The 23,452-nt window shown below is 34.2% G+C and overlaps 2 protein-coding genes across 2 annotated transcripts in view; both read right to left on the bottom strand.

Moving 5' to 3' along the window:
* LOC120146133 overlaps window positions 1–23,452 on the bottom strand; it is a 32,502-nt gene that overhangs the window by 7,786 nt on the left and 1,264 nt on the right. Inside the window, exons 6-7 of the mRNA XM_039159789.1 lie at window positions 4,911–4,920; window positions 3,115–3,127 (exon numbers count right to left, since the gene is read on the bottom strand). The gene's annotated coding sequence lies outside the window, so the exon portion shown is untranslated. The remainder of the gene's footprint in view (window positions 1–3,114; window positions 3,128–4,910; window positions 4,921–23,452) is intronic.
* On the bottom strand, window positions 282–3,835 carry LOC120146131 (zinc finger CCCH domain-containing protein 11-like). Its single transcript, XM_039159784.1, has 8 exons — window positions 3,556–3,835; window positions 3,148–3,232; window positions 2,881–3,021; window positions 2,689–2,777; window positions 2,103–2,291; window positions 1,851–1,981; window positions 1,475–1,577; window positions 282–828 (listed from the first exon to the last, which is right to left on the bottom strand). Exons 1-8 carry the CDS (start codon window positions 3,724–3,726, stop codon window positions 658–660), a joined length of 1,080 nt encoding a protein of 359 aa, XP_039015715.1. The 5' UTR covers window positions 3,727–3,835; the 3' UTR covers window positions 282–657.

The following is a 23,452-nucleotide window of genomic DNA, read 5'->3' as shown; positions in this document are numbered from 1 at the left end:
TAAGTTCAATAAGAAAAAATGAAAACTTACTCGAAGTTTAGTGACTATTGATATAATTTACCCTGTAAAAATTTTAATTTTATTACTTGTTAAATGAGTTAATTAGACAATTAAAATAAATAATAAGAAATGAGAAGATAATTACTATAAAATATAAAGATAAAATCTTAATAATCTTTTTTCACTCATCCATTATAAAAAAAATATATCATATCATGCGTGCATCTTTAATGCTGCCAACGATGAAATAAAGCAACAGAAAATGATCAGACAACATACGATACGATACAAGTGTAAATTACATTCTAATAATAATAATACACGAAAGGGTTTATTCAACATAAGAGAATCCATCCAGCTTTGAGTACCCACAAGCTTAAACGAATAAGAAACCAGAATCATTATAATCATGATCCTCGTTGTTCATACCAACCCAGCCTCAAAAATGGGATACAACTGCCAATTTCACAACATGATGGCGCATCATTAGGCTTATGGGTGAACTTTAACACAAAATAATAGCCATGGCTGCAACTCTACCAGGGTAACAGCAAGCTCAGTAGTCTCAAGGGAAATCGTGATGGGAAGAAATGCGTAGCAGGATCATAGAGTCGACACTTTAAAACGCATGTGGACTGAAGACTCTGCATCTCAAAATTATGGTCGAGAAGGCTCCTGAATTTGAATTGACGTTTTCGCTAAGCTTGCTTCAAGTTCATCTAATTCATCCATGTCTAGTTCATCATCATCATCATCATCAGGAACAGCTTCGGCATCAACAGCAATTATTGCTGAAGTACTTGGTCCAGCAGCAGCTGAATTATTGGCCTGAATGCAAAACAATAAATATTCAGCATTAACTAGTCCCACACCTATCAATACGCCAAAGGCATATCAGTGGCAAAAGCGTAGGATTTAATGCATGCATTCCAATTCTATCCGTGAACCAATCATATTTATGAGTTTTGTGCATAATTTCAGTCGCTATAAAGGGGGCCAAAAGTTTTCTATAAAGGTGACAACAAACAAGAAGCCGCACTAGATATGACCACCACGATCAGGGAGGTGCTCATTATCAACCCAGCTTGGAGGATCAAGCCAGGGAAAGGTGAGGAACATAAAAATTCCCAGTAGCAGGGACAGTTTTAAGCTGCTTCGGGATGGTATATTTCAAAAAAGAAACTTTTTACCAGTCATTACTCCAATTTCCTTAGACCAAGTTCTCATGTTAGTTTTACATCACTTTCATTGTCAAAAATATGTGGAGTTGTGGCATGATTCTGGTGGTGTCAATATTGTAATTCGTAACTTAGCAGCACTTGAAGTAGCATAATAGTAGTTGTCATATTTTCCTTCTTAAAGAAGTGAACAGAAATTTTTGAATCCTAAAATTACGAAAATCTTATTAAGAGTCTATTACTAGTGACTAGAGGAGCTTCAAGGAACATATGAAAAATGCCAAGCAAAAGAGTACCTTATTTTCAGGAGCATCCGACTCTTCATCCCTTTGGTATTTTTCATATGCCTCTGCATCATCCACAAATAAACTAGCATCTGACAGAAATAGTTCACGACCGCTGCACAAACCCCAGGAAGAAATTTAGAATTTGATTTTCAAGAAAGAAAACAGATCCCTATGTTACTTGGAGCATTTAATACGGGTATGTACCCAAGACTAGTATGGTCAGATTTTTCTAAATTTTTTCCACGTATTTGGAGGATCATTGGAGGTCATATACCCATATCCATTTGGACACAGGTACCTCAAGAAGAATTAGTCTGAGAAACATATGCATAAACTTTTTATTTATAAATGCTCGTGACGGAAAACATGCCATGAAGTGCCATACCTCATACGGTCATTCTTAGCCCTTTCTGCTCTCTGTGCAGCCAAACCTTCATCTCTTTCTGCTATCTTCTTCTTCTTCCATTCCATAAATAATTCAGGAGTCATAGGAGTTGAAGATTTTAATTTGGCACGCTACAGACAAAGACGCAGAATGTTAAGTTAATGTAAAAATACCAATGAAAATAAAGTAACAATATATGTTGATGGAAGGATGGAGGAATATCAGGGTGATTCCAGCAAATCTAATTATTACCTGATTCTCAATCTCATCCTCAATTGGTGTTTTTTCACTCTCTTCCTCTATCAAAGCTTTCATCTGAGACTTCAGGACATATCCTGGGGGAAGAGCATGTCTGTAATGACATTCTTTACCACCATTGGGGCAGACCCAAAACCAACCATATTGTTTCTTTTCCACAGCTTCTAAAAAGTATTTACAAACCTGCATTTACATCTAAATCAGTTCCAAGCATAGTAATTCAAAGGGGCACCAAAGACAAGAACATCTCAAGTAACATCTAAACCCTACAATTAGCGCCATGGCCAACAGATGTTACCCCTCTCCCCTTATCTTCTGCATATCTAATTAATGTTTTTCAAACAGGAGAATCTCAAAATATGTATTCAGATGCAAATCTTCAGATTATAACAAAGGACATGCTACACTATCTTTTAATTGGCTATTGGCCATGATAGATGAAATTCCCACCAGGGTCCAGAGTTGGAAGGCTTGACTTTCACATATAAATTAGTAAGTAAATGCATTTAACAAAGAGTTCAGAAGAATATAAGATCTCGCACAATGATCAAAATGCAAAGGATCAACAGCTAAAGCTTACAATATCAGTAGGCTTATTCTGCTGATACTCCTTCCCCTTTGACTCCACAACCTTCTCCAAAGTTGCCTGATCCCAGTCTTCCATTGTTCCTTAAAGAAAGAACCAAAAGTATAAATCAGAACACCCTTCAATCCTATGTGATAATTAAGTAGATAAGAATCAGAAAATATAGATTTTCGAATGAGGATTAACCTTGATCGCGCTTATCACTGTAAATGTCAATCTTCTCGCCTTTCCTCTGAACATTCAGGTCGTGTGAGAACTTGCATTTAAAACCTTTGGCGCATTGCCCCGCTTTATAGAATTCACATAATATTGACTTGGGATCAACACCTGCACAAGACACAACTATCAGCTCTACTCTTTCAATTCCCAATAAACCAACCGATGTAAACACATTTAAGAACTTAAGCTACTAATAACAATGAAGAAACAAAGAGTAAAAGGCCGGACAATTACCAACAGGCACTTTAGGCTGAGTAATAGCAATCTTGAACAACTCATTCAGCTCCTTCTCCTTGGTCTTCTCTTCCTCTTTCTTTTTCTGAAATAAAAAAGAAATGGCAAGAAAAATATTATTTCAATGCCCCAGATAAAATACCAGAAGAAGGTGGAAAAAACACACAATATGCTTTGCACCTTTCTTTTTTCATCTCCTTTCAAATAGACAACCCCTAAAGAAGCAAAATTTCCAAGCTTAACAATACAAAATTATATCTTTCATAAAAAGTAATCATTTAAATGAAAAAAAAAATCTCCAGAAATTCAGATTCTCCTAAACAACACAATAAACAGCTAGAGAGAGAAATCAATCATAAAAACAGTATTTAATCAATCATAAATGAGTAATCAGGAGAGGATCGGAACATTTTGAGCGGTTTTACTGGGGTCGGGTTTGGGTTGCACGGATTGCTTAAGATTTTGGACGTATTTTTGAACATTTTTGCTTTTGTTCTTGTTTTTGAGACCGAATGTCTTGTCCTCTACGATCTTCTGCTTCTTCGCTAAATCTGCTTTTGAGGCTTGCTTGGGCGGCATCGCTTATCACCATAAAATCCAACCGTTCCCTGTTTTTTCACTTAATCGATCGATCAGCAATCTGATTGATTCGATTATTATTTTGGATTGAATTGAATTGAATTGAAAGGAAATTTTTGGGGAAATTTGGACAAGGTTGGGGATGGGATTGTTCGAGAAGCTACTGTTGGGTTCATGAATTGTCGGTTTTAGCCCTGCTTCTTGTTGACGTGGATGATTTCCGTGGCTATATATTTCCTGTTAAAAGCATTCAAATTAGGCACACCCACGTATATCTACAAATAAAATACCTAAATTTTATAATAATAAAATAAAAGAAATCCGAGAAAAGCTTGGGCCTTCGAATTGAAGGACCCACAAGATCTTTTTTATTATTCAAATATATTATTTTAAAAAATATTTATGAAAATGCTAATTACTTATGAAAAGTATATTTATTTTTAACCTGTAATGTAAATATGTATCTCGTCAATTATATTTTTGAAAATTTTATTGATAATGTACATCTTTTTATCTTATGTGACATATTAATTTACATACATCTCAATTTATATATAAAAAATTAATTGACTAAATACGTGTTTTTAAATTTAAAATCTATTAGTAAATATTGAAAAAAGCACAAACAAAAAAAAATAAATATTTTCTTCATTTATGACGACCCTCCACTTTTCCTACCCATAAAAATCCTCCAACCAGTAAAAAAAAAGTAAAATATACAAATGATGACTAATATAAAATATACAAATGATCATTAATATTTATATAAATTTTTCTTTTTTCATAGAAGTTTCAAAATTAGTAAATTGATCACTAAAGTTATTGGTTTGTAACAAATTACTTGTTTTACATTAACAACCGTTGGCATGGGTGACGAAAAATTTACTTGACCTATTCATTGCTTACCTAGATCGCTGACCGTCACGGTAGAGAGTACATTTGACATTGAATGCTCATATCATGACATTTTTGTTGTTGTCTAAAAATTTATTTTTTTAGCATACAAGGCCCTGTTTCATCACCCATTTCCAGTCCAATCTCTGCTTCAATGGCTACCTTCTCTCATGGTACTTCTTAGTTGCACTCCCATTCCATTTGTTTCCACTGTGTTTACTAGTGATGAAGACGTTGCCATAATGCCATGTTTCATGCTTAACAAAAACAGCAGGGATTCGACTTGGAAGTGAAGAGCACACAAGAATGGATCTGACCAAGAACATGTTAATAGCTTTCATTATTGTTTGTTCTTCATTGGGTGCAATCATCTCTTCCTTGTTTTGTTTATGGGTTTATTACATGAAGGCTTCAAGCAAATCCTCTAAAAATGGTGGTAAGACCTCAGGTAAATCTTCTTTTAAGCCAAAACCCACACCTGTTTTACTTGTTAGTTCCGGAAATTCTAAGAATTGTCTCCTTTGTTGTCGAAGATGGAGAAAAGGGAATGGCTTGGCACCATTTCTACGTAAATTCAAGTCTCTGAGGACGGTTTCCAAATAGGATAGTGCTTCGTTTATGGATTACAATATGCTTGAAAAAACTACGAATAAATTTCATCCACGTAATATTATTGGTGGAGGTAGAGTTGGATGTGTTTACGAAGCTCAATTCAACGATGGTTCTTTTGAGGCTGTTAAGAAATTGGACTGTACAAGCCAAGACGCAGAGAAAGAATATGAGGTATCATTTCAGCAGGAACACTCTGTGTTTTTGCAGAATTCATCTGTCTTTTATGTTGAGTTTTTGCTTTGAAATTTGCAGAATGAGGAGGGATTTTTATGTAGATTTAAGCATCCGAATATCATTTCACTGTTGGGTTTCAGCAGTGACAATGACACAAGGTTTATTGTACCTTTTTCAGCAGTCTCCTGTGGTAAGATAAAAAAGAAAATGAAGACAGAACAAGACGTTGACTTTAGATGATTATGAAGCTAGAAAAGGGGGTTTGTATTGGAGTTACTTCTGCAATTATTCTATATAAAGAACCATGGAAAAATAATTAAATTTAAAAAAGAAGTTAAGAGAGAGAGAGAAAGGTGGCAGTAATTAGTTGAAGCCCAAGTTAATGGGCTCTTTAGTGTCGCGGTCAACGATTAAGGTAAGTAGTTAACAGATTAGATAAGCTTTCTGTCATTCATGTTGACGATTATATATTAAGTGATCATTTTGATATAAATCAATCTGATTAATTTATTCCTTTTAAAACTTCAATGGAAAAAACAAAAATTTATTAAAATATTAGTGACCATTTTTAAAATTTACCCTAAGAAAAACATAAATCTCTCCCCTCGGGGTTACGGGTAACGTTCCTTACTGTTGTTAATAAGCGTCCCGAGGGAGGTATGGAAGGGTAACGTTGCTGTACTTGTTGTCTTCTTTTTGTATGTATATATTTTTGAAATTTTTGAAAGTATGCAAATTATTTATGGATAAAAATAAAAATTATATTTAAATGTAATTAAAATTTAATATTATAATATTAATAAAAAGAAAACTATCCTATTATAATTAACATAATCGTAAAACATAATATCATCAATGACTTCTACACAAATAAATTATATAGTTTGGTAATTATAGGTTACACATAGAATTTCTTTCTAACATTATCGATAGTATTTACAACACTGCCTGTGTTACAATATGTTGATCGTATGAATTCATTCATCGATATGTCTCTGTAATATGAAGATGGAAAACTTGTGAATAAAAGGATCGTAAAAGATCTAATAAAACTTGTGAAATCTAAAATATGTTATGGATGATCATATTTATAGAGATTCGACTATCATTAGACCCATTTGATGCATTTTCAAGTAATAAGTTGCACAGACCAGCCCATTTTGCAACACTCCTACATGGTAAAACACGACCATTGATCAAGAGACCTAATTAGAGTGAAAAATAGTCTAAAATAATGATACGCTCATCACACAGAAGATAAAAGGTGTGTCTTTGGTCTTCATTTCTCTATGAGTGTAGAAGTAAGTGATGATTGCGACTTACAATCTCCGAACACCATATATACAAAGAAATTTGATTTATCATAAGTACTCTATAATGACTACATGTGACTTCTGTTCATTGTGAATAAACGGATCCAAAATACGACCATCATCGTGTTAATTTAAAGATAAATATATAACTGTTTATTAAAAATATTATTTAAATAATAATTAATAACAAAATTAACTTCCTTAAATTATTTGGTTGATAGTATAGATGTGTTTCATGTTCAATCTAAATATTTTTAATTACAAAATACATTAACTCGACATATTAAAAAAATATTATTACAGTCAATAATCTTTAGAGCAAATGGTTAAAAACTCTCGGTTAACACATTCTCTCTCCTAGATTGTGAGTTCAATACTAATTAGAGGCAAAATTCCCCTCTCTCTCTTCATTGGAAGCAAAATTCTCCTATCTCTTCTCCTAAGTAGTGTCGTAACCGGTTTTCGTCCGAGCACGAATTTTTTTTACTTGGCGGGAAAAATAATGTGAATAAATGGTTTTTAAAATAAATTTGAGAGTCGCCATCAGCCTTTTGGGTCAGGTAGGTCGAATACCTAAAAATTATCTTTTAAAAGAGTTTTTTAAGAAAACATCAGTTAAAAGATGAACTGATATGCGTTTATAACCAAAAATTCTTTCTTTTTAATAATAAAAAGGGATTCGTGGTCGGTTACGTTTAGGGAAGGATTAGCACCCCTACAACGCCCAAAATTAGTACCTTTTAATTATAAATTGTCTCTATTATTAGAAATTTAAAAATTCAAAATATATTTAATTTATAATCCTATTATTTCAAAATTATAATTATATAAAATAAATATTAATTTATATATTTATAAATACAATATTTATTTATTTAGAAATATCATAAAAGAACTTTTAGGTGCCTTAAGACAGCTCTTTTCTTCGATATTAAAAAAATAAATAAAAAATTAATATATAATTTTAAAAAATAGGATATTTATTTATTTAAAAATATCAGAAAATGGACATCCAGTTGTTTTAAGACTGCCATTTCTTAATATTGAAAAATAAATAAATATTAAAACAAGATTAAAATAAGTTAAAAGTAATTAAATAAGATTTTAATAAATAAAATAAATATTATAAATATATATATATTTATGGCTAAATAATAATAGTAATAATAATTAAAAGTAAACATATAAAATTAACATATAATGAACAAAATTAAAACTATATATTTTAAAATAAATAAAACTTATAAAAATTGAAATTAGTGACTAAATTATAACTTAATAGAATTAAATACCTAATTCGTAATTAATTATTTAAAATTACAGGGATTAAACATGTTATTTTATCCATTTATTAATTTGGTGACTAAAATAAAATTATATTAAATTCGAATATCAGATTAGAATAAATTAAAAATATGTACTCGGGATTAAAATATTAATTATTAAAATTAAAGGACTAAATATGTTATTTATCCCAAACATATTATTTAATATAAAGGACTAAAATAAATAAAATTAAAAATAAAGAACCGAATTAAAAGGATTATAAATTGATTTAGTGACTAAAATGTAAGGATTACAAACTTGGAGCACTGCGGATAGGGTTTACCATCTTCTCAAAACGCACCGTTTCATCATGAAACGGTGCGTTTTGTATCGGGTATAAAATACCCCAAACGGCTGGCCCTTCGGGCCAGCTCTCATTTCTCCTCATTTCTCTTCTCTCTCTAGCTGAGAGAGAAGAGAATTCTCTCCCTTCTTTCTATTATTTCCCTCACCGGAGGGAACACGGTCTCCGACCGACAGCCGTACTCTGGCGCCGAACACCGCCGCCGGCCACCGTCAACAGTGGCCGGAAATTTTTTTAAAATACCCTAGGATATAAATCTCATCGTTCTAAGGCCGAATCCGGCATCTATTTTCCCCAAAAGTCCCTGGAATTTCCTAGATATAAGAAAATACCTTCGGTATTTTCAGTACTTCGGCGATGTTTGGTGTTCTCCGGTGGTTCTGCTTTCTCGGTAAGGGTTTCTCCTCTCTTTTCTCTCGATTTTTTTTCTGGTTGCTTCGTTGTTGTTGACTGGGATGTTTGATATATTTTTTTGCTCTTGTTTCTGTTTTTCTCCGGTTCTTGCTTGTTGTCTTTTTGCTCTCCGTGGCTGTTGGTTCTTCTGTATCTTTGCTTGCTGTTGTTCTTTTTTTTTCTTTCGCAGGTATGGTGGCCATTTTTATAGGCCACCACGGTGATGGCTTTAGACTGGTTAAAGGAGTAAACTTTGGTGAGTCACCAAACTTGTGGTGACTCACGGAAGAATGGGACACGTGGACGGTTGGAATGACTCTTCTGGGGGCTTCGACGGGCATCGTGGCAGCTATTGAGGACGGCGACATTGTAGTTGAAGCACCTGGCAGTGGAAACGTCGGTAGCGTTAGTTGGACCACCTAGCAGCAAAGGATAAAGCGGCTGCTCATCTTCCCAACGGCGGCTGGCAGCTTGGGGAAACCCTAGAAGGGTTAGGGTTTCTCAACCGGGTTGGGTTTGCATTTCTTTGGGCTTCAAGATTTGTAAATGGGCCTGTAAAAATATTTATTAATAATAAAATAATAATTATTATAATAATTATAATAATAATATTAATAATATAAATAATATTCAAATGAAAAAAAATGAGTATCTTCAGCTGCCCCTCTTTGTTTATTCTTGTGTTAACAAGAATAGAGCAAAGACGAAAAGATAATAAGTTTTTTCATTTGACTTCACTTGATTATGATGGGAATGTTGAAATAATTCTTCTCTGGGATTAGTTCTTCTCATTATGAACTTTTCCACTGGGGATGATAATTTGTCTCCTTTTGTGATGTAATTTAGAAATGTTGATGCTGATCTATCTCTTTCTGTGATAGAATCATACAAAAGATTGAACAAGTTCTTCTCATTATGAACTTCTTCTTCCTTCTTCAGATGAGTTCTTCTCATTATGAACTTTCTTTGGAAAAGTTGATGCTGATCTATCTCATTCTGTGATAGAATTATGTAAAAGGTTGAACAAGCTCTTCTCATTATGAACTTCTTCTTCCTTCTTCAGATGAGTTCTTCTCATTATGAACTTTCTCTGGACAAATTAATGTTGATCTATCTTTTTCTGTGATAGAATCATGAAAAAGATTGAACAAGTTCTTCTCATTATGAACTTCTTCTTCATTCTTCAGATGTGTTCTTCTCATTATGAACTCTACCTGGCAATGTTGATCCATCGAGTGATGAATTCAAGCAAAAAGTTGAACAAATTCTTCACATTATGAACTTCTTATTCTTTCTTCAGATGAGTTCTTCTCATTATGAACTCGCCCTGGCAATGCTGATCCATCAAATGATGAATTCAAGAGAAAATTTGAACAAGTTCTTCTCATTATGAACTTCTTCTTCTTTCTTCAGATGAGTTCTTCTCATTATGAACTCTTCTGGAAATGTTGATCCATCGAGTGATGGATTTGAGCAAAAAGTTGAACAAGCTCTTCTCATTATGAACTTTTTCTTCCTTCTTCAGATGAGTTCTTCTCATTATGAACTTGACCTGGCAATGCTGATCCATCGAATGATGAATTCAAGCGAAAAGTTGAAAAAGTTCTTCTCATTATGAACAAGTTCTTCTCATTATGAACTTCTTCTTCCTTCTTCAGATGAGTTCTTCTCATTATGAACTTGACCTGGTAATGCTGATCCATCGAATGATGAATTCAAGCGAAAAGTTGAACAAGTTCTTCTTATTATGAACTTCTTCTTCCTTCTTCAGATGAGTTCTTCTTATTATGAACTTGACTTGGTAATGCTGATCCATCGAATGATGAATTCAAGCGAAAAGTTGAACAAGTTCTTCTCATTATGAACTTCTTCTTCCTTCTTCAGATGAGTTCTTCTCATTATGAACTTGACCTGGTAATGCTGATCCATCGAATGATGAATTCAAGCGAAAAGTTGAACCAGTTCTTCTCATTATGAACTTATTCTTCCTTCTTCAGATGAGTTCTTCTCATTATGAACTTGACCTGGTAATGTTAATCCATCGAATAATGAATTCAACTTTGCTAAAATCTTTGAAATTCCTGTCAAATATTCAACATGGATAAAATGAATGAAAATGCTCCTATTTTGCAAATGTCTAAACATGATGCATGAATGTTGATGCAATCTTCATTTGACTTCAAAATGGTGAACTCGGTTTTCCTCTACTTCATCATTTATTGCCAGGGTCACCTCTGGATATCAGTGTAGCAACTGATGCTATCAAGCTTGCATTTCTGAAGAACCATCTGATCAACTTGTATCTTTATGTCTTCTTTTCTTCATGAAAGTCTCAGAAGAATTGTTTCATTTGTGGAACTCTTATCGTAGTCAAAATTATGACCCTGATGCCCCATTTTGTCTTGGATAAAACCAACTTTATTTGCTTGGACTCGTGGAGAAATCCCATAAAGCTTTCATCTTTGAAAAGAGAATATATCATCTTTAAAAAGAGAATCTATCATCTTTGAAGAGTGTAGATGTAGATGTATCTAACTCAGCGGGGATTAATTAGGGGAGTAGAGTCTGTTCTGATTTGACTCTTGAAACACATCATAAGGATAATTTATCTCAATTCCTTTCATGTCCCCATATTTAAATCAGATCACGAATAAGGCAACTTAGACCATATCATGTCGAGATGCTTAACAACTACCTGTAGTTCAACCTTAGTTGGTACCACTAGTTTCTTGTTTAAAATTTCAGTTCTCCTTCTGTGGAAAGAAATTTTCATCATATCTCACTTCTAATCTTGGGGTTGAAGAAGACAAACTTTATCTTGGATCAATAAATGGAAACCATATGATTGCAACATTGGTTCAGCACCATAATCACTGGTTCGTAAAACATTTGACAATACATTCATCTTTTCCTGTGGTTTCTGTCGAGATGTAAAACATTTGAAAACACATTCTTCCTTTCTTGTAGCTTCTGCTCAGATGTTCGTAAAGCCTTTGACAACACATTCGTCCTTTTTTTGTGGCTTATGCCAAGATTTCTCAATCATTGAATCTCTTTGCATGGTGTTCAAAGTTTTTGTATGATGTCACAAGACTATTTGAGAACAAAACTCAATGGGGATTCAAGTGTGATGTTGGTATGACCAAAAAGTTGGTCAAATTCACAAGATATGCTGGTGTCGAATTGAATAGAAGACACTAATTACTCTTGATATCATCTCGGGCAAGGGCAAATATAATACTGATCACATTTTCTTCTGTAATGAGCATGGTAGAAAGTAGAAATACTTCAGCTATAGGATATATGCATAGAAAGATATCCATGAAATTCTTGCTGCTGGGGATGAAATGCACATGATAAAACCCAAAATAGATGAGAACTCAATTCCTCCTGGCTGGCATGATAACCCCAATAACCAAGAAAGAGCAATATACATGAATTTCTCTCTTCAATGTCATCAAGTAAACAAAATTGATGTGAAAAACAGCTTCGTAACCTCAACAGTATGGTTGAAACTAACTGATATGAATCTTAAAGAAATATTTTCAATTATCACCGATACACAAAAGGCTAAATTTAGAGTTCGAGGTCTCGAGGAACTGATCCTTGGATCGAACGGTCTAAAAAGGGATCATCTTCTTTATTCATGCAACCATGATGTAGCTTAACAAAGAACACACTGTCATGTGACACATGGTTCAAGAAGATTGGGTATTTGAAACCATACTTGCTAAGTAGATATTTGTTCAACAACATGATCATAATGTAACTGCCTGATGAACAAAGCAATTATGTATAGTCAGCTCGACTGTCATTGTTTCACCATTTTCATTCTTCATATCTTTATGTCTCATTGGAAATATTTTCTCAAATCAATGATCTTTAACACATGATGATATGGGCCTTCAGCATGTCCCAGCATTTTGCTGATATAAATATTCAGGATACATCAACATTCCTGATTCTGATTGAAAAGGGTTTTCAGCATGCCCCAACATTTGTTTCTTGTTAATCTGAGCCTTCAAAATGCCCCATATGGATCTGTCTGAAGGAACCTTTAAAATGCCCCAACATTTGTTGATACAGATGTTAAAAGTGTGCTCAATCATTACTTCTTGTTGAGATGAGCCTTCAAAAATGCCCAAATATTCATACTGGTTGAAATTGGCCCTCAAGATGTCCCACATGGATTTTTCTGACTTGGACCTTCAAAATGCCCCCAACATTCTAATTCTGGTTTATTTTCAATGTCTGTTTGACTTGAATCTCATGATCCCTATGAGGTCCAATTTTGACAATGCATTGTTATGGGTACATGTGGATTTATTCGTGCCCCAAATCTGTTTATCTTGAATGCTCTCATTATGGTGTCACTAAACAGCAGTGTTGTCAAGCAACTGGAGAAATTCTCTTCATATTGTCACAGACTTAAGAAGTACTCAATCATTCTGACAGAAACGTCTGAGATATGTGTCTTCTGAATGAGGTGACTATTTTATGTATCTGGAGGGATTTAATCAGACAGAGTAGTAAAAACAGCTTGGTAATCCGTTTCAGGCTGACACAGTGGCTTATCATCTTTCAGTGAAGGCCATCTCTGAAATATACTTTTCTGTGGGAGAGAAAACAATTTACGCGAACAGTAATCTGATGCAATAGCAAGACTACATATACAGTGGTACAGGCTTATCAAAAATCCACACCCATGTAACATGTTGATTCTGATAACAACTCATCTGATTATGAAGAGATCTTTCAGGATGATTTCACAAATATTGATAGTTCTTCTGATATCGAGGAAATCATGAATTCTGATTCTGATGAGGAGAGTAAACTGTTATGCTTGACAAAAATGAGATTCTCGGAGGCTGAGGCTTCAATAGCCATGGAGAGATGTGGTCCAGATTCATCAATTGCAGATTTGACAGATTTTATATGTGCTGATCAAATGGCTAAGGCTACTGACGCACTTCTTTCAAGAGAAGATAGGAAACCATTATGCAATGACCCAAAAAGGCAAAACCCAAGTTATGATTTTTGGAAAAGGAAGCAGCAGAGGAAGCTTGAAAAGAAGCTTCTTAATGAAGACGATCATGCAGTTCATCTTTTAATTCCAATGATTGGTTATGTGGTTCCTACCAAACCAGATCAGATAACTCAAAGAACACTTCCAGAAGATGCTATTGGGCCTCCTTATTTCTACCATGAGCAAATTCATCTTTCAAATCCAATGATTGGTTTTTGGGGTTCATACCAAACCAAATCAGATAACTCAAAGAACACTTCCAGAAGATGCTATTGGGTCTTCTTATTTCTACTATGAGCAAATTCATCTTTCAAATCCAATGATTGGTTTTTAGGGTTCATACTAAACCAAATCAGATAACTCAAAGAACACTTCCAGAAGATGTTATTGGGTCTTCTTATTTCTACTATGAGTACATGGCACTTGCTCCAGTTAATGTTTGGACTGGAATATCACAGTACTTATTCGATGTAGAGCTAGAATTTGTAGATTCGAAGCATTTTCATGCTGCTACACTGAAAAGGGGCTATATTCATAATCTGCCAATTGAGAATAGATTTCCTCTTATCTTGTTTTCTCCCTGCACTATACATGATGCTTTTCCATTGACAACAAACTGGTGACCTTCCTGGGATCCAAGAACAAAGTTGAACTGTTTACAAACATGTACAGGAAGTGCCAAATTGACAGAAAGGATCTGTAAGGCTCTTGAAGCTTATGACGATGAGCCACATTCGAGTGTCCAGAAGTATGTTCTTGATGAGTGCTGAAAATGGAATCTGGTATGGGTTGGAAGGAATAAAATTGTTCCATTTGAACTTGATGAGGTGGAAATGCTTCTAGGTTTCCCTAAAAACCATACACGAGAGCTGCTAGAGACATGTTCTCCGGTGATATCAATGTCATGTCTTTTTTTTTTCTGGGATCAGTGATGCAGAAGTTGCCTTTTTACTGTCTTGGCATACTTTTGAAAATAGATGTGCAAGAACTGAATGATGATCGGTTGGAGCAATTGATGAGTAGATTTATCGAATTCGACCTTGATGTCGGTGGCATCCAGCGTAACAACCTTACTGGAAGAAATAAACGTCATCAAGATGGACTCGAGGATTTTTGTTGGTGCATTTTCTTGCAATGACTGCTATAACGACTGTCTTTCTATTACTCCAAATATGTACTGCAATATCCCACTCTTCCCGAACCATGGAAAGGTTTGGCTGATAGTAAAACTGGTTATCTCATCTTTTGGAATCATGTAACCAATGTTACCCAATATAAAAGGCCTATAAGGGTAGATTCTGTTCCAATGTCTTATTCTGTGCCATAAGTCCTCAAATTCAAATTTAGCAATCTTCTGAAGGATATAATGGATATAATCTTGTCAAGGAAATTGATCAGCATGGAAAAGGCAGCAATGCTGTATCAAGACTTGAGCCAGTATCACGGTATAACCAGAGTGCAGGTAGTGACTTGTTCATGGCTCTATGATGTAATCTTCTAGAGAACATGAATTGATGGTTGGGGAAAATAATCTGTCTGGTGATGCTTATCGCCCTCAGCATGAGATAAATGATAATCTTTCTTGATGAGCTACTAATAATGTCATAGGAGAGTGTCACAATTTCAATTCTCCAGACTTTTTGGCTTCTTGGACCACTTGCCTTCAAAAATGTGAAGTGCTTCATTATTCTGGCCTCGTTCATTCTTTTTTTCTACCACAGAGGTAGAATAAGCAACAATTGCTTCAAGGACCTTCCTCATTTGAGACTGTCCTGTTTGAAAATATTTTTTCTCCTTTCTTTATTGAAAGAATTTTGCAAAGTATTTACCCCTTTCAGGTTCACAATATAATCGAATCATAAACCTTGAGTTTAATGAATATCAAATAAATCAACTACACTTTTAAATCATTCAAAAATCATAGTCCTATGGCAAGTGTCAAAATTATTGACTGATTTGAGGTGTAGGTTATTTCTGGTAAAGTAGGTTTTTTTCAAGTTGGTTCAGTATGTCTCTTCGGGCTTCCACTAACTTGAAGAAATGATTGTTATGCTCATCTTGTAGAGATAATTCTTGATTCTAGAATCTCATGAACATCTTTGGGATGTGTGGTGCTTCATTAAGAGCTTAAGATCGTCTCTTATGTCGTTGTTGCACCATTCAATATTCGAGCCGCCTTTTCAGGTTTTCAACTCGAATCCTCCTTTGGTTTCAAAGATGTTATTTACAAATTTATATCTTGAACCCTCCTTTTATCATTTTTCATATCATGCATTAAAGATTTTAAAAACCAATTTTTGCAGATAAAAATCAATCTTGAGAGGCGGAATGAATTCTGAAGATATTCTCTTTTACTTAGAAATCCATGTATGATTAGAATGGAATTTTCAGGTACGTAACGTAGGCCATGGCTTATAGTTACGAAAGAAAGGGATAAAAAGGCCCAAATAAGTGTTTAAGGGTAATCAAACCAAGGATCAATTTATTATGATGCCTTCACCTTGCCTTGCTTAACTTGGATCTGCTTTGTTGGGGATTTTCCATCATTTGGATCCCTCTAGACTGCCAAATTTTGGATTCATTTCCATTTTCTCATATCTCCAGCATTTTTTTCTCTTCTTGTTTGTACTTGATCAACCTTGTAACTTGAGGCTCAATAAGTCACCCATCTTGATTCAATTTTCCTTTTTCTTTTTCTTTTTCTTTTTTTTTCTTTTTTCTTTTTTTTCTTTCTTTGCTGGATGAGTATAATACTTCAATTGCTTTGAGCACCTCCTTTTCCTTTTGCATTTTGGAGGTTTTCCATTATTCTTGATTGGATTGATCTTCAAGCACTCTGTATTTGACATACTTTGTAGTTCAAAACTTTCATGACTTCATGGAAACTTGTCTTCGTAATAAAAATGGATTGACATCTTTATTCTTGTGAGCAATATCCTTCACCTTGCCCCCCTAATGTGGAGGGTGATCATTGGTTAGGGTTGAATCAGAAGAAAAATCATTCAGGCTCAAGTGGGGACAACAAGGATATATATATAGATATATATTATATATTAAAGGATAGAACAATGTCGTTCATCATCTCATACATAGAACTTTGTAAAAAGAGGTATCTCCAGGGGATGAATATTCAGATTAATTTTACTTACATGAAAAATGTAGTTAATGCATGATATATTTTTCAATCAATCACTTTCCCCTTCTTCTTTGAGTATGCCCTAATCACTCGAAATTATCATCAATGAGTTGGTCCATGATGCCTCATCTTGTCTCTTCTTGCAGTAAAATTCACGGATTGGAAGTTTGGTTCATTTGAGGTTTTTGGTTTATGGTGGTTTGTGTTTGGAAGGATAAATGTGTGACTCTTAAAGTCTGTATTTGGAAGGTAATATCAATCAACTCTATCCGATAAGGTAAACATCTAGAGTTGGTGTCTCAAAAAATAGGTAGAGACATTTCTTCAGAGTCTCAGATAAATGTAGTGTCAAGATTTGGTTTTGGTAAGGGTCGAGTAATTGGCATTGGATGGGATATTGAAGATATAATTTTACCACTTGCCAATAGATCTATAACTCTTAAAAGAATATTTAATCTACTTGATACTTAATAATCTCAAGATTAAAAATTGATTTCTTGTTCATAACCATAAAAGAAACACATATTTATTTATTGCACAAAAGGCGGAGAAATGAACAAAAAACATATTCAAACAAGATGCTGAAAGTAGAAAGTACTACAGTGGTAGATAACAACTTCCACTTATTTATTTATCATGCCTCCTCTATTGTTGGGTGTACTTGGCCAGGATTTTTTCCTTATTTGCCCCCCATTTCTGATCATTTCTTGTGTCAGACTCCTTTGTCGACGAGCGTCTCTATTTCCTTTAACAGTGACCCAACAATTCCCTGTTGAATGTCCAGATACCCAAGTGAAAATTACAAAAGCTATTTTGATCATAGAAATGGTGATAAGGCTTTGGTGACACCTTCACCAATCTTGGTGTAATGTATTGACCTTTAACCAAATGAGGGTACAAGTCTGAGATAGATTCTTGAAACACCTTCAGAGTTTTTCTCGCTCGCGAGGCTATCACTTTCTTTGATCGTTCTGAACGATGAATGCTGCTCTATTATCGAGGGGGTTCTGAATGCTCATTTCAGCTATAACTGGGGTAATATTAACCAGATTTCTTAAGTTGTCCTTTGCCTAATGGTTTTTGGAAAATCTGATACATGTATCTGGGTGTTTCTGGGTTATCTGCCTCATTTTCTTAGACCTATAGGCCATTCGATTACATCCATGGGAGCCTTTGATTTCTTTTCCCATTTTCTTGTGCTCGATATTCTTCGTAGGATTTGGTTACATTAGTTTCTGTTGCAACAACGGTTTCTGAACAATGAACCTTAACCCCTTTTTATCTTGCATTTTTGAATTGCTTGCTCTAAAGGGTCTTGGAAATTTCCCTTAAGGTTACCAGAAACCTTAGCTGAACAATTTGGAATTCCAGCCTGATTTATCCAGGAACTTCCTTATAGTCCAATTCTCATTTGGAGGCCCTGTGATTGATCAAGTTGTGGAGTAATTGATCTGGCTGAGAGCATTTTGGATGCAATTTTTTCACTCGAACAGTGGAAGGGAGGAAATTGAAATCCCTGTACATTCTTTTTCTTCTTGATCACTCTATAAGGTTTGGCACCATGTTTAACTGAATAAGACTCACTGTATTAACCTTCTTTCTTGACTTTAGTATTGTCAGAGCCTCTTATCTTTCCATTCTTGATAGCCATTTCGATGATTTCTCCACTTATGATGATGTCAGAAAGATTATTAGGGACCCCTATCATGTGATTAACATGAGGAAATTTTAATGTGCTGATGAACAAAGTAGTAACATGAGGAAATTTTAATGTGCTGATGAACAAAGTAGTGAACTCTTTTTCAGTCAATGGTGGATGTACTTGAGAAGCAACGTCTTTCCATCGTTGTGAATATTGTCGAAAGCTTTCATTGCACTTCATATTCATGCTTTGCAACATTGTTCGATCAGGGGCCATATCAGTCATGTGCTTGTATTGACCCAAAAAAGCTTGAGCTAAATCCCTCCAAGAACGTATTTGAGTACGTTTTAGCTGATTATACTATCTGGATGCAGACCCAGATAAACTGTCTTGGAAACAGTGGATCAACAACTTTTCATTCTCTACATAGCCAGTCATACGCCGACAATACATAGTGATATGATATGAAGGGCATGTGGTCCCATTATACTTCTCAAAATCTGGAACCTTGAACTTTGGTGGAATAACCAGGCCAGGGACCAAACTTAGTTCTTTGGCATCAAACCATAAAATGACTCAACTGTCTCTATAGATTTTATCACCTCTTCTATATTTTCCAGTCGTTGAGTGAATTTTTCCTTCTCAACTGATTTGTTTAGGTCAAGGACCTCATTACTAATACAAAATTCATCAGGCTTCAACTCAGAAGTAGTAGGACAATCAGTGGGGAACTATGCTCCAGCTTGATATGGTGAGTTCTTAACAGCAAAGTAAATCGGTGATTGAATTTCCTGGGGTATAGAGGTGAGCTCAGGAATATGAACAGGTGTAACATCCAAAGAATTTGTGGGGTTTTCAACAAGACTCTTTCCAGCGATCTGGTGCTTCTCAATCATTTCTTTCATATTGTTCAGTAGATCGATATGAGAATTTGTGATATTAACTTCAATTTGTGCCAACTTGCTCCTCAATTCCTCTTGTATTTCTTTCTGCTTTATCTCAAATTTGGCTAGCCTATCTTCAGTTTCTTTAGACATTTTTCTTGTGTTGTGCTAAGCGTTCTTCTTCGGAAAAACCAAGATCACTTCGTTTGAAATCCTTATTTTAATGAATGAATGTTTTAATGTATTATGACATAAAAATGCAAAGATGCCAAAGGCAAATGTAAATATGTGAATGTAATAATAAGAATACAAATTGTGCAAAAGCAAACATAAAAATAAAAATGCAAAGATGCCAAATGCAAATGTAAAAATGTAAATGTAAATACAAACGTAAAAATGTACAAATGCAAAATACAAATGCATGTATGAAAAGGTGTTACTCAAGAGTGATCATCTTAGAACAGATTTCATTGAACGCAAAAGTTTCGGTACATCAAACAAAACTTTACATATAGGGATATCTTTCATTTCTAACTTCTCTAAAGCCCAGTTAGTTTCCATTTATGCTCAAAAGTTGAGTCTTCAGTCTGCTTTATCTCCTTGTAAAGTCAGCTAAATTTATCATTTAAGAACCATATTATTTGTCTGGACTACAACTTCTTCTATGACATTCTCTTTCATCTTCTATGTTATTTCTCGGAGTTGCTCATTTTCCCTTGTAAGAGAACCTTTCTGTCCAAGAAGTTCTTGAACAAAATCTCATATATGTTGCAGCTCTTTTTAGCTTGGTGACCCCTGTTATCCACTCTTCTGGGTACTTCCTAGGCCATTTTGAAAGGCTTGACTGATCTTCTGAAAATCTTCCTGCATGGTTTTCATTTCTGTGCTCAATTTCTTGTTTTGGTCGTTCAAGTCCTTCAAATAATATGCTTGAGCTTCATAAAAAACTCCTCCACTTTGAATGCCCTGATTGATGCTCTTACCATAGACTGCTTTTGGTATCAATCTGGTAGGATCTTTGTGTAGCACTTTTGGTATTAATATAACCGGTTCTCTATGTACAAAACTTCCCTCGATCCTCGTAGTTTCTTCAGGATGTTTTTCCTTGGTCTATCATTTGTTTGATCATAAAACTTTTTGTCCATTTACGATTTCTTTCCAATTTGATGAACAGTCTTTTAAGTCAACACCTTTTGGTTATGCCATGGTCATGCAATGCCAACAAAAGAAATCAATATGAACAGATTAGAGCAATGTAACAAAAATAAGAAAAAATAGAATAGTTAGTACCAACTAATGGAAAAAAATCTATTTATCAAGGTATAAATCTTAACCTCATGCTTTCTAGTTCCATGTTTTGTTTGGAAAAATTAACCTAACCACATGATTTCTAGTTCGCATGCATTTATTCAGGAAAAAGAAAAGGAAATAAAATAAATTAAAGCTAGAGCTTATTTCTCCTTTGTGTATACCTATGAACAGAGGTTCAGTATTGTCTTAGATCAGGTGAATTTCTAGGGTTTATTATATACATGTTTTCAGTTCTTGGAGTAAAGGTACTCGAACTATCCTTGTTTATGCCCCCTTGGGCTGTCAAAACCCTCAATCCTAGTCCATTACAGACTTTAAGCGGATCGAGTTCAATTCGAGGGGACACATTTCTCTATGACTGACACGGAGAATAAATTCTCACGAAGACATAGAGCATATGAACCCCGAAAGTTACTTGCTAGGTCTGACACGGAGAATAAATTCTCACGAAGACGTCGCTTTCACTCCCACTTAAAAGGGACAAACTCAATTATAGAGCTTTATGTAATGCAAGTGTTGTGTGTGAGGAGAAATGTTCAAACCTCTAACAGACAAATAAAATAAATAATATCTGAATAAAATAAAAAATTAATAAAATAATATAAAAGTAATAAAAATTTGAAAGAAAATAATTAAAAATTAAATATGAATTTTTAATTTCCAACTGATAGAGACAATTACAATTGATTTAAAGTTTGACAAATCCCCAGCAGAGTCGCCAAGCTGTCGTAACCGGTTTTCGTCCGGGCACGAATTTGTTTTACTTGGCGGGAAAAATAATGTGAATAAATGGTTTTTAAAATAAATTTGAGAGTCGTCATCGGCCTTTTGGGTCTGGTAGGTCGAATACCTAAAATTATCTTTTAAAAGAGTTTTTAAGAAAACATCAGTTAAGATGAACTGATCTGCGTTTATAACCAAAAATTCTTTCTTTTTAATATAAAAGGGATTCGTGGTCGGTTACGTTAGGGAAGGATTAGCACCCCTACAACGCCAAATTGGTACTTTTAATTATAAATTGTCTCTATTAGAAATTTAAAATTCAAAATATATTTAATTTATAATCCTATTATTTCAAAATATAATTATATAAATAAATATTAATTTATATATTTATAAATACAATATTTATTTATTTAGAAATATCATAAAAGAACTTTTAGGTGCCTTAAGACAGCTCTTTCTTCGATTAAAAAAATAAATAAACATTATATATAATTTTAAAAAATAGGATATTTATTTATTTAAAAATATCAGAAAATGGGCATCCAGTTGTTTTAAGACTGCCCTTTCTTAATATTGAAAAAATAAATATATTAAACAAGATTAAAATAAGTTAAAAGTAATTAAATAAGATTTTAATAAATAAAATAAAATTAAATAATATATAATAATAAAAGTAAACATATAAAATTAAATATAATGAACAAAATTAAAACTATATATTAAAATAAATAAAACTTATAAAAATTGAATTAGTGACTAAATTAACTTAATAGAATAAATACCTAATTCGTAATTAATTATTTAAAATTACAAGGATTAAACATGTTATTTATCCATTTATTAATTTGGTAACTAAAATAAATTATATTAAATTCGAATATCAGATTAAATAAATTAAAAATATGTACTCGGGATTAAAATATTAATTATTAAAATTAAAGGACTAAATATGTTATTTATCCTAAACATATTATTTAATATAAAGGACTAAAATAAATAAAATTAAAATTAAAGAACCGAATTAAAAGGATTATAAATTAATTTAGTGACTAAAATGTAAGGATTACAAACTTGGAGCACTGCGGACAGGGTTTACCCTCTTCTCAAAACGCACCGTTTCATCATGAAATGACGCCGTTTTGTATCGGGTATAAAATACCCCAAACGGCTGGCCCTTCGGGCCAGCTATCATTTCTCTTCTCTCTCTAGCTGAGAGAGAAGAGAATTCTCTCCCTTCTTTCTATTATTTCCCTCACCGGAGGGAACACGGTCTCCGACCGGCAGCCGTACTCCGACGTCGAACACCGCCACCGACCACCGTCAACGGTGGCCGGAATTTTTTTTAAAATACCCTAGGATATAAATCTCACCGTTCTAAGGCCGAATCCGACATCTATTTTCCCCGTTTTTCTCCGGTTCTTGCTTGCTGTCTTTTGCTCTCCGTGGCTGTTGGTTCTGTATCTTTGCTTGCTGTTGTTCTTTTTTTTTCTTTCGCAGGTATGGTGGCCATTTTTATAGGCCACCACGGTGATGGCTTTAGACTGGTTAAAGGAGTAAACTTTGGTGAGTCACCAAACTTGTGGTGACTCACGGAAGATGGGAACGCGTGGACGGCTGGAATGACTCTTCGGGGGCTTCGACGGGCATGGCAGCTGTTGAGGACGGCGGTGTTGTAGTTGAAACGCCTGGCAGTGGAAACGTCGGTAGCGTCGGTTGGACCACCTAGCAGCAAAGGATAAAGCGGCTGCTCATTCCCAACGACGGCTGGCAGCTTGGGGAAACCCTAGAAGGGTTAGGGTTCTCAACCGGGTTGGGTTTGCATTTCTTTGGGCTTCAAGATTTGTAAATGGGCCTGTAAAAATTTATTAATAATAAAATAATAATAATAATTATTATTATAATTATAATAATAATAATAATATAAATAATATTCAAATGAAAAAAAATGAGTATCTTCAAGTAGTATTTGTTCAAAAAATATATAT

The sequence above is a fragment of the Hibiscus syriacus genome, unplaced genomic scaffold, assembly GCF_006381635.1.
Source record: "Hibiscus syriacus cultivar Baekdansim isolate YM2019G1 unplaced genomic scaffold, ASM638163v2 tig00110895_pilon, whole genome shotgun sequence".
Lineage (NCBI taxonomy): Eukaryota > Viridiplantae > Streptophyta > Magnoliopsida > Malvales > Malvaceae > Hibiscus > Hibiscus syriacus.
The sequence above is the reverse complement of the archived record's forward strand: the minus strand, read 5'-3'. Positions and strand labels throughout refer to the sequence as shown.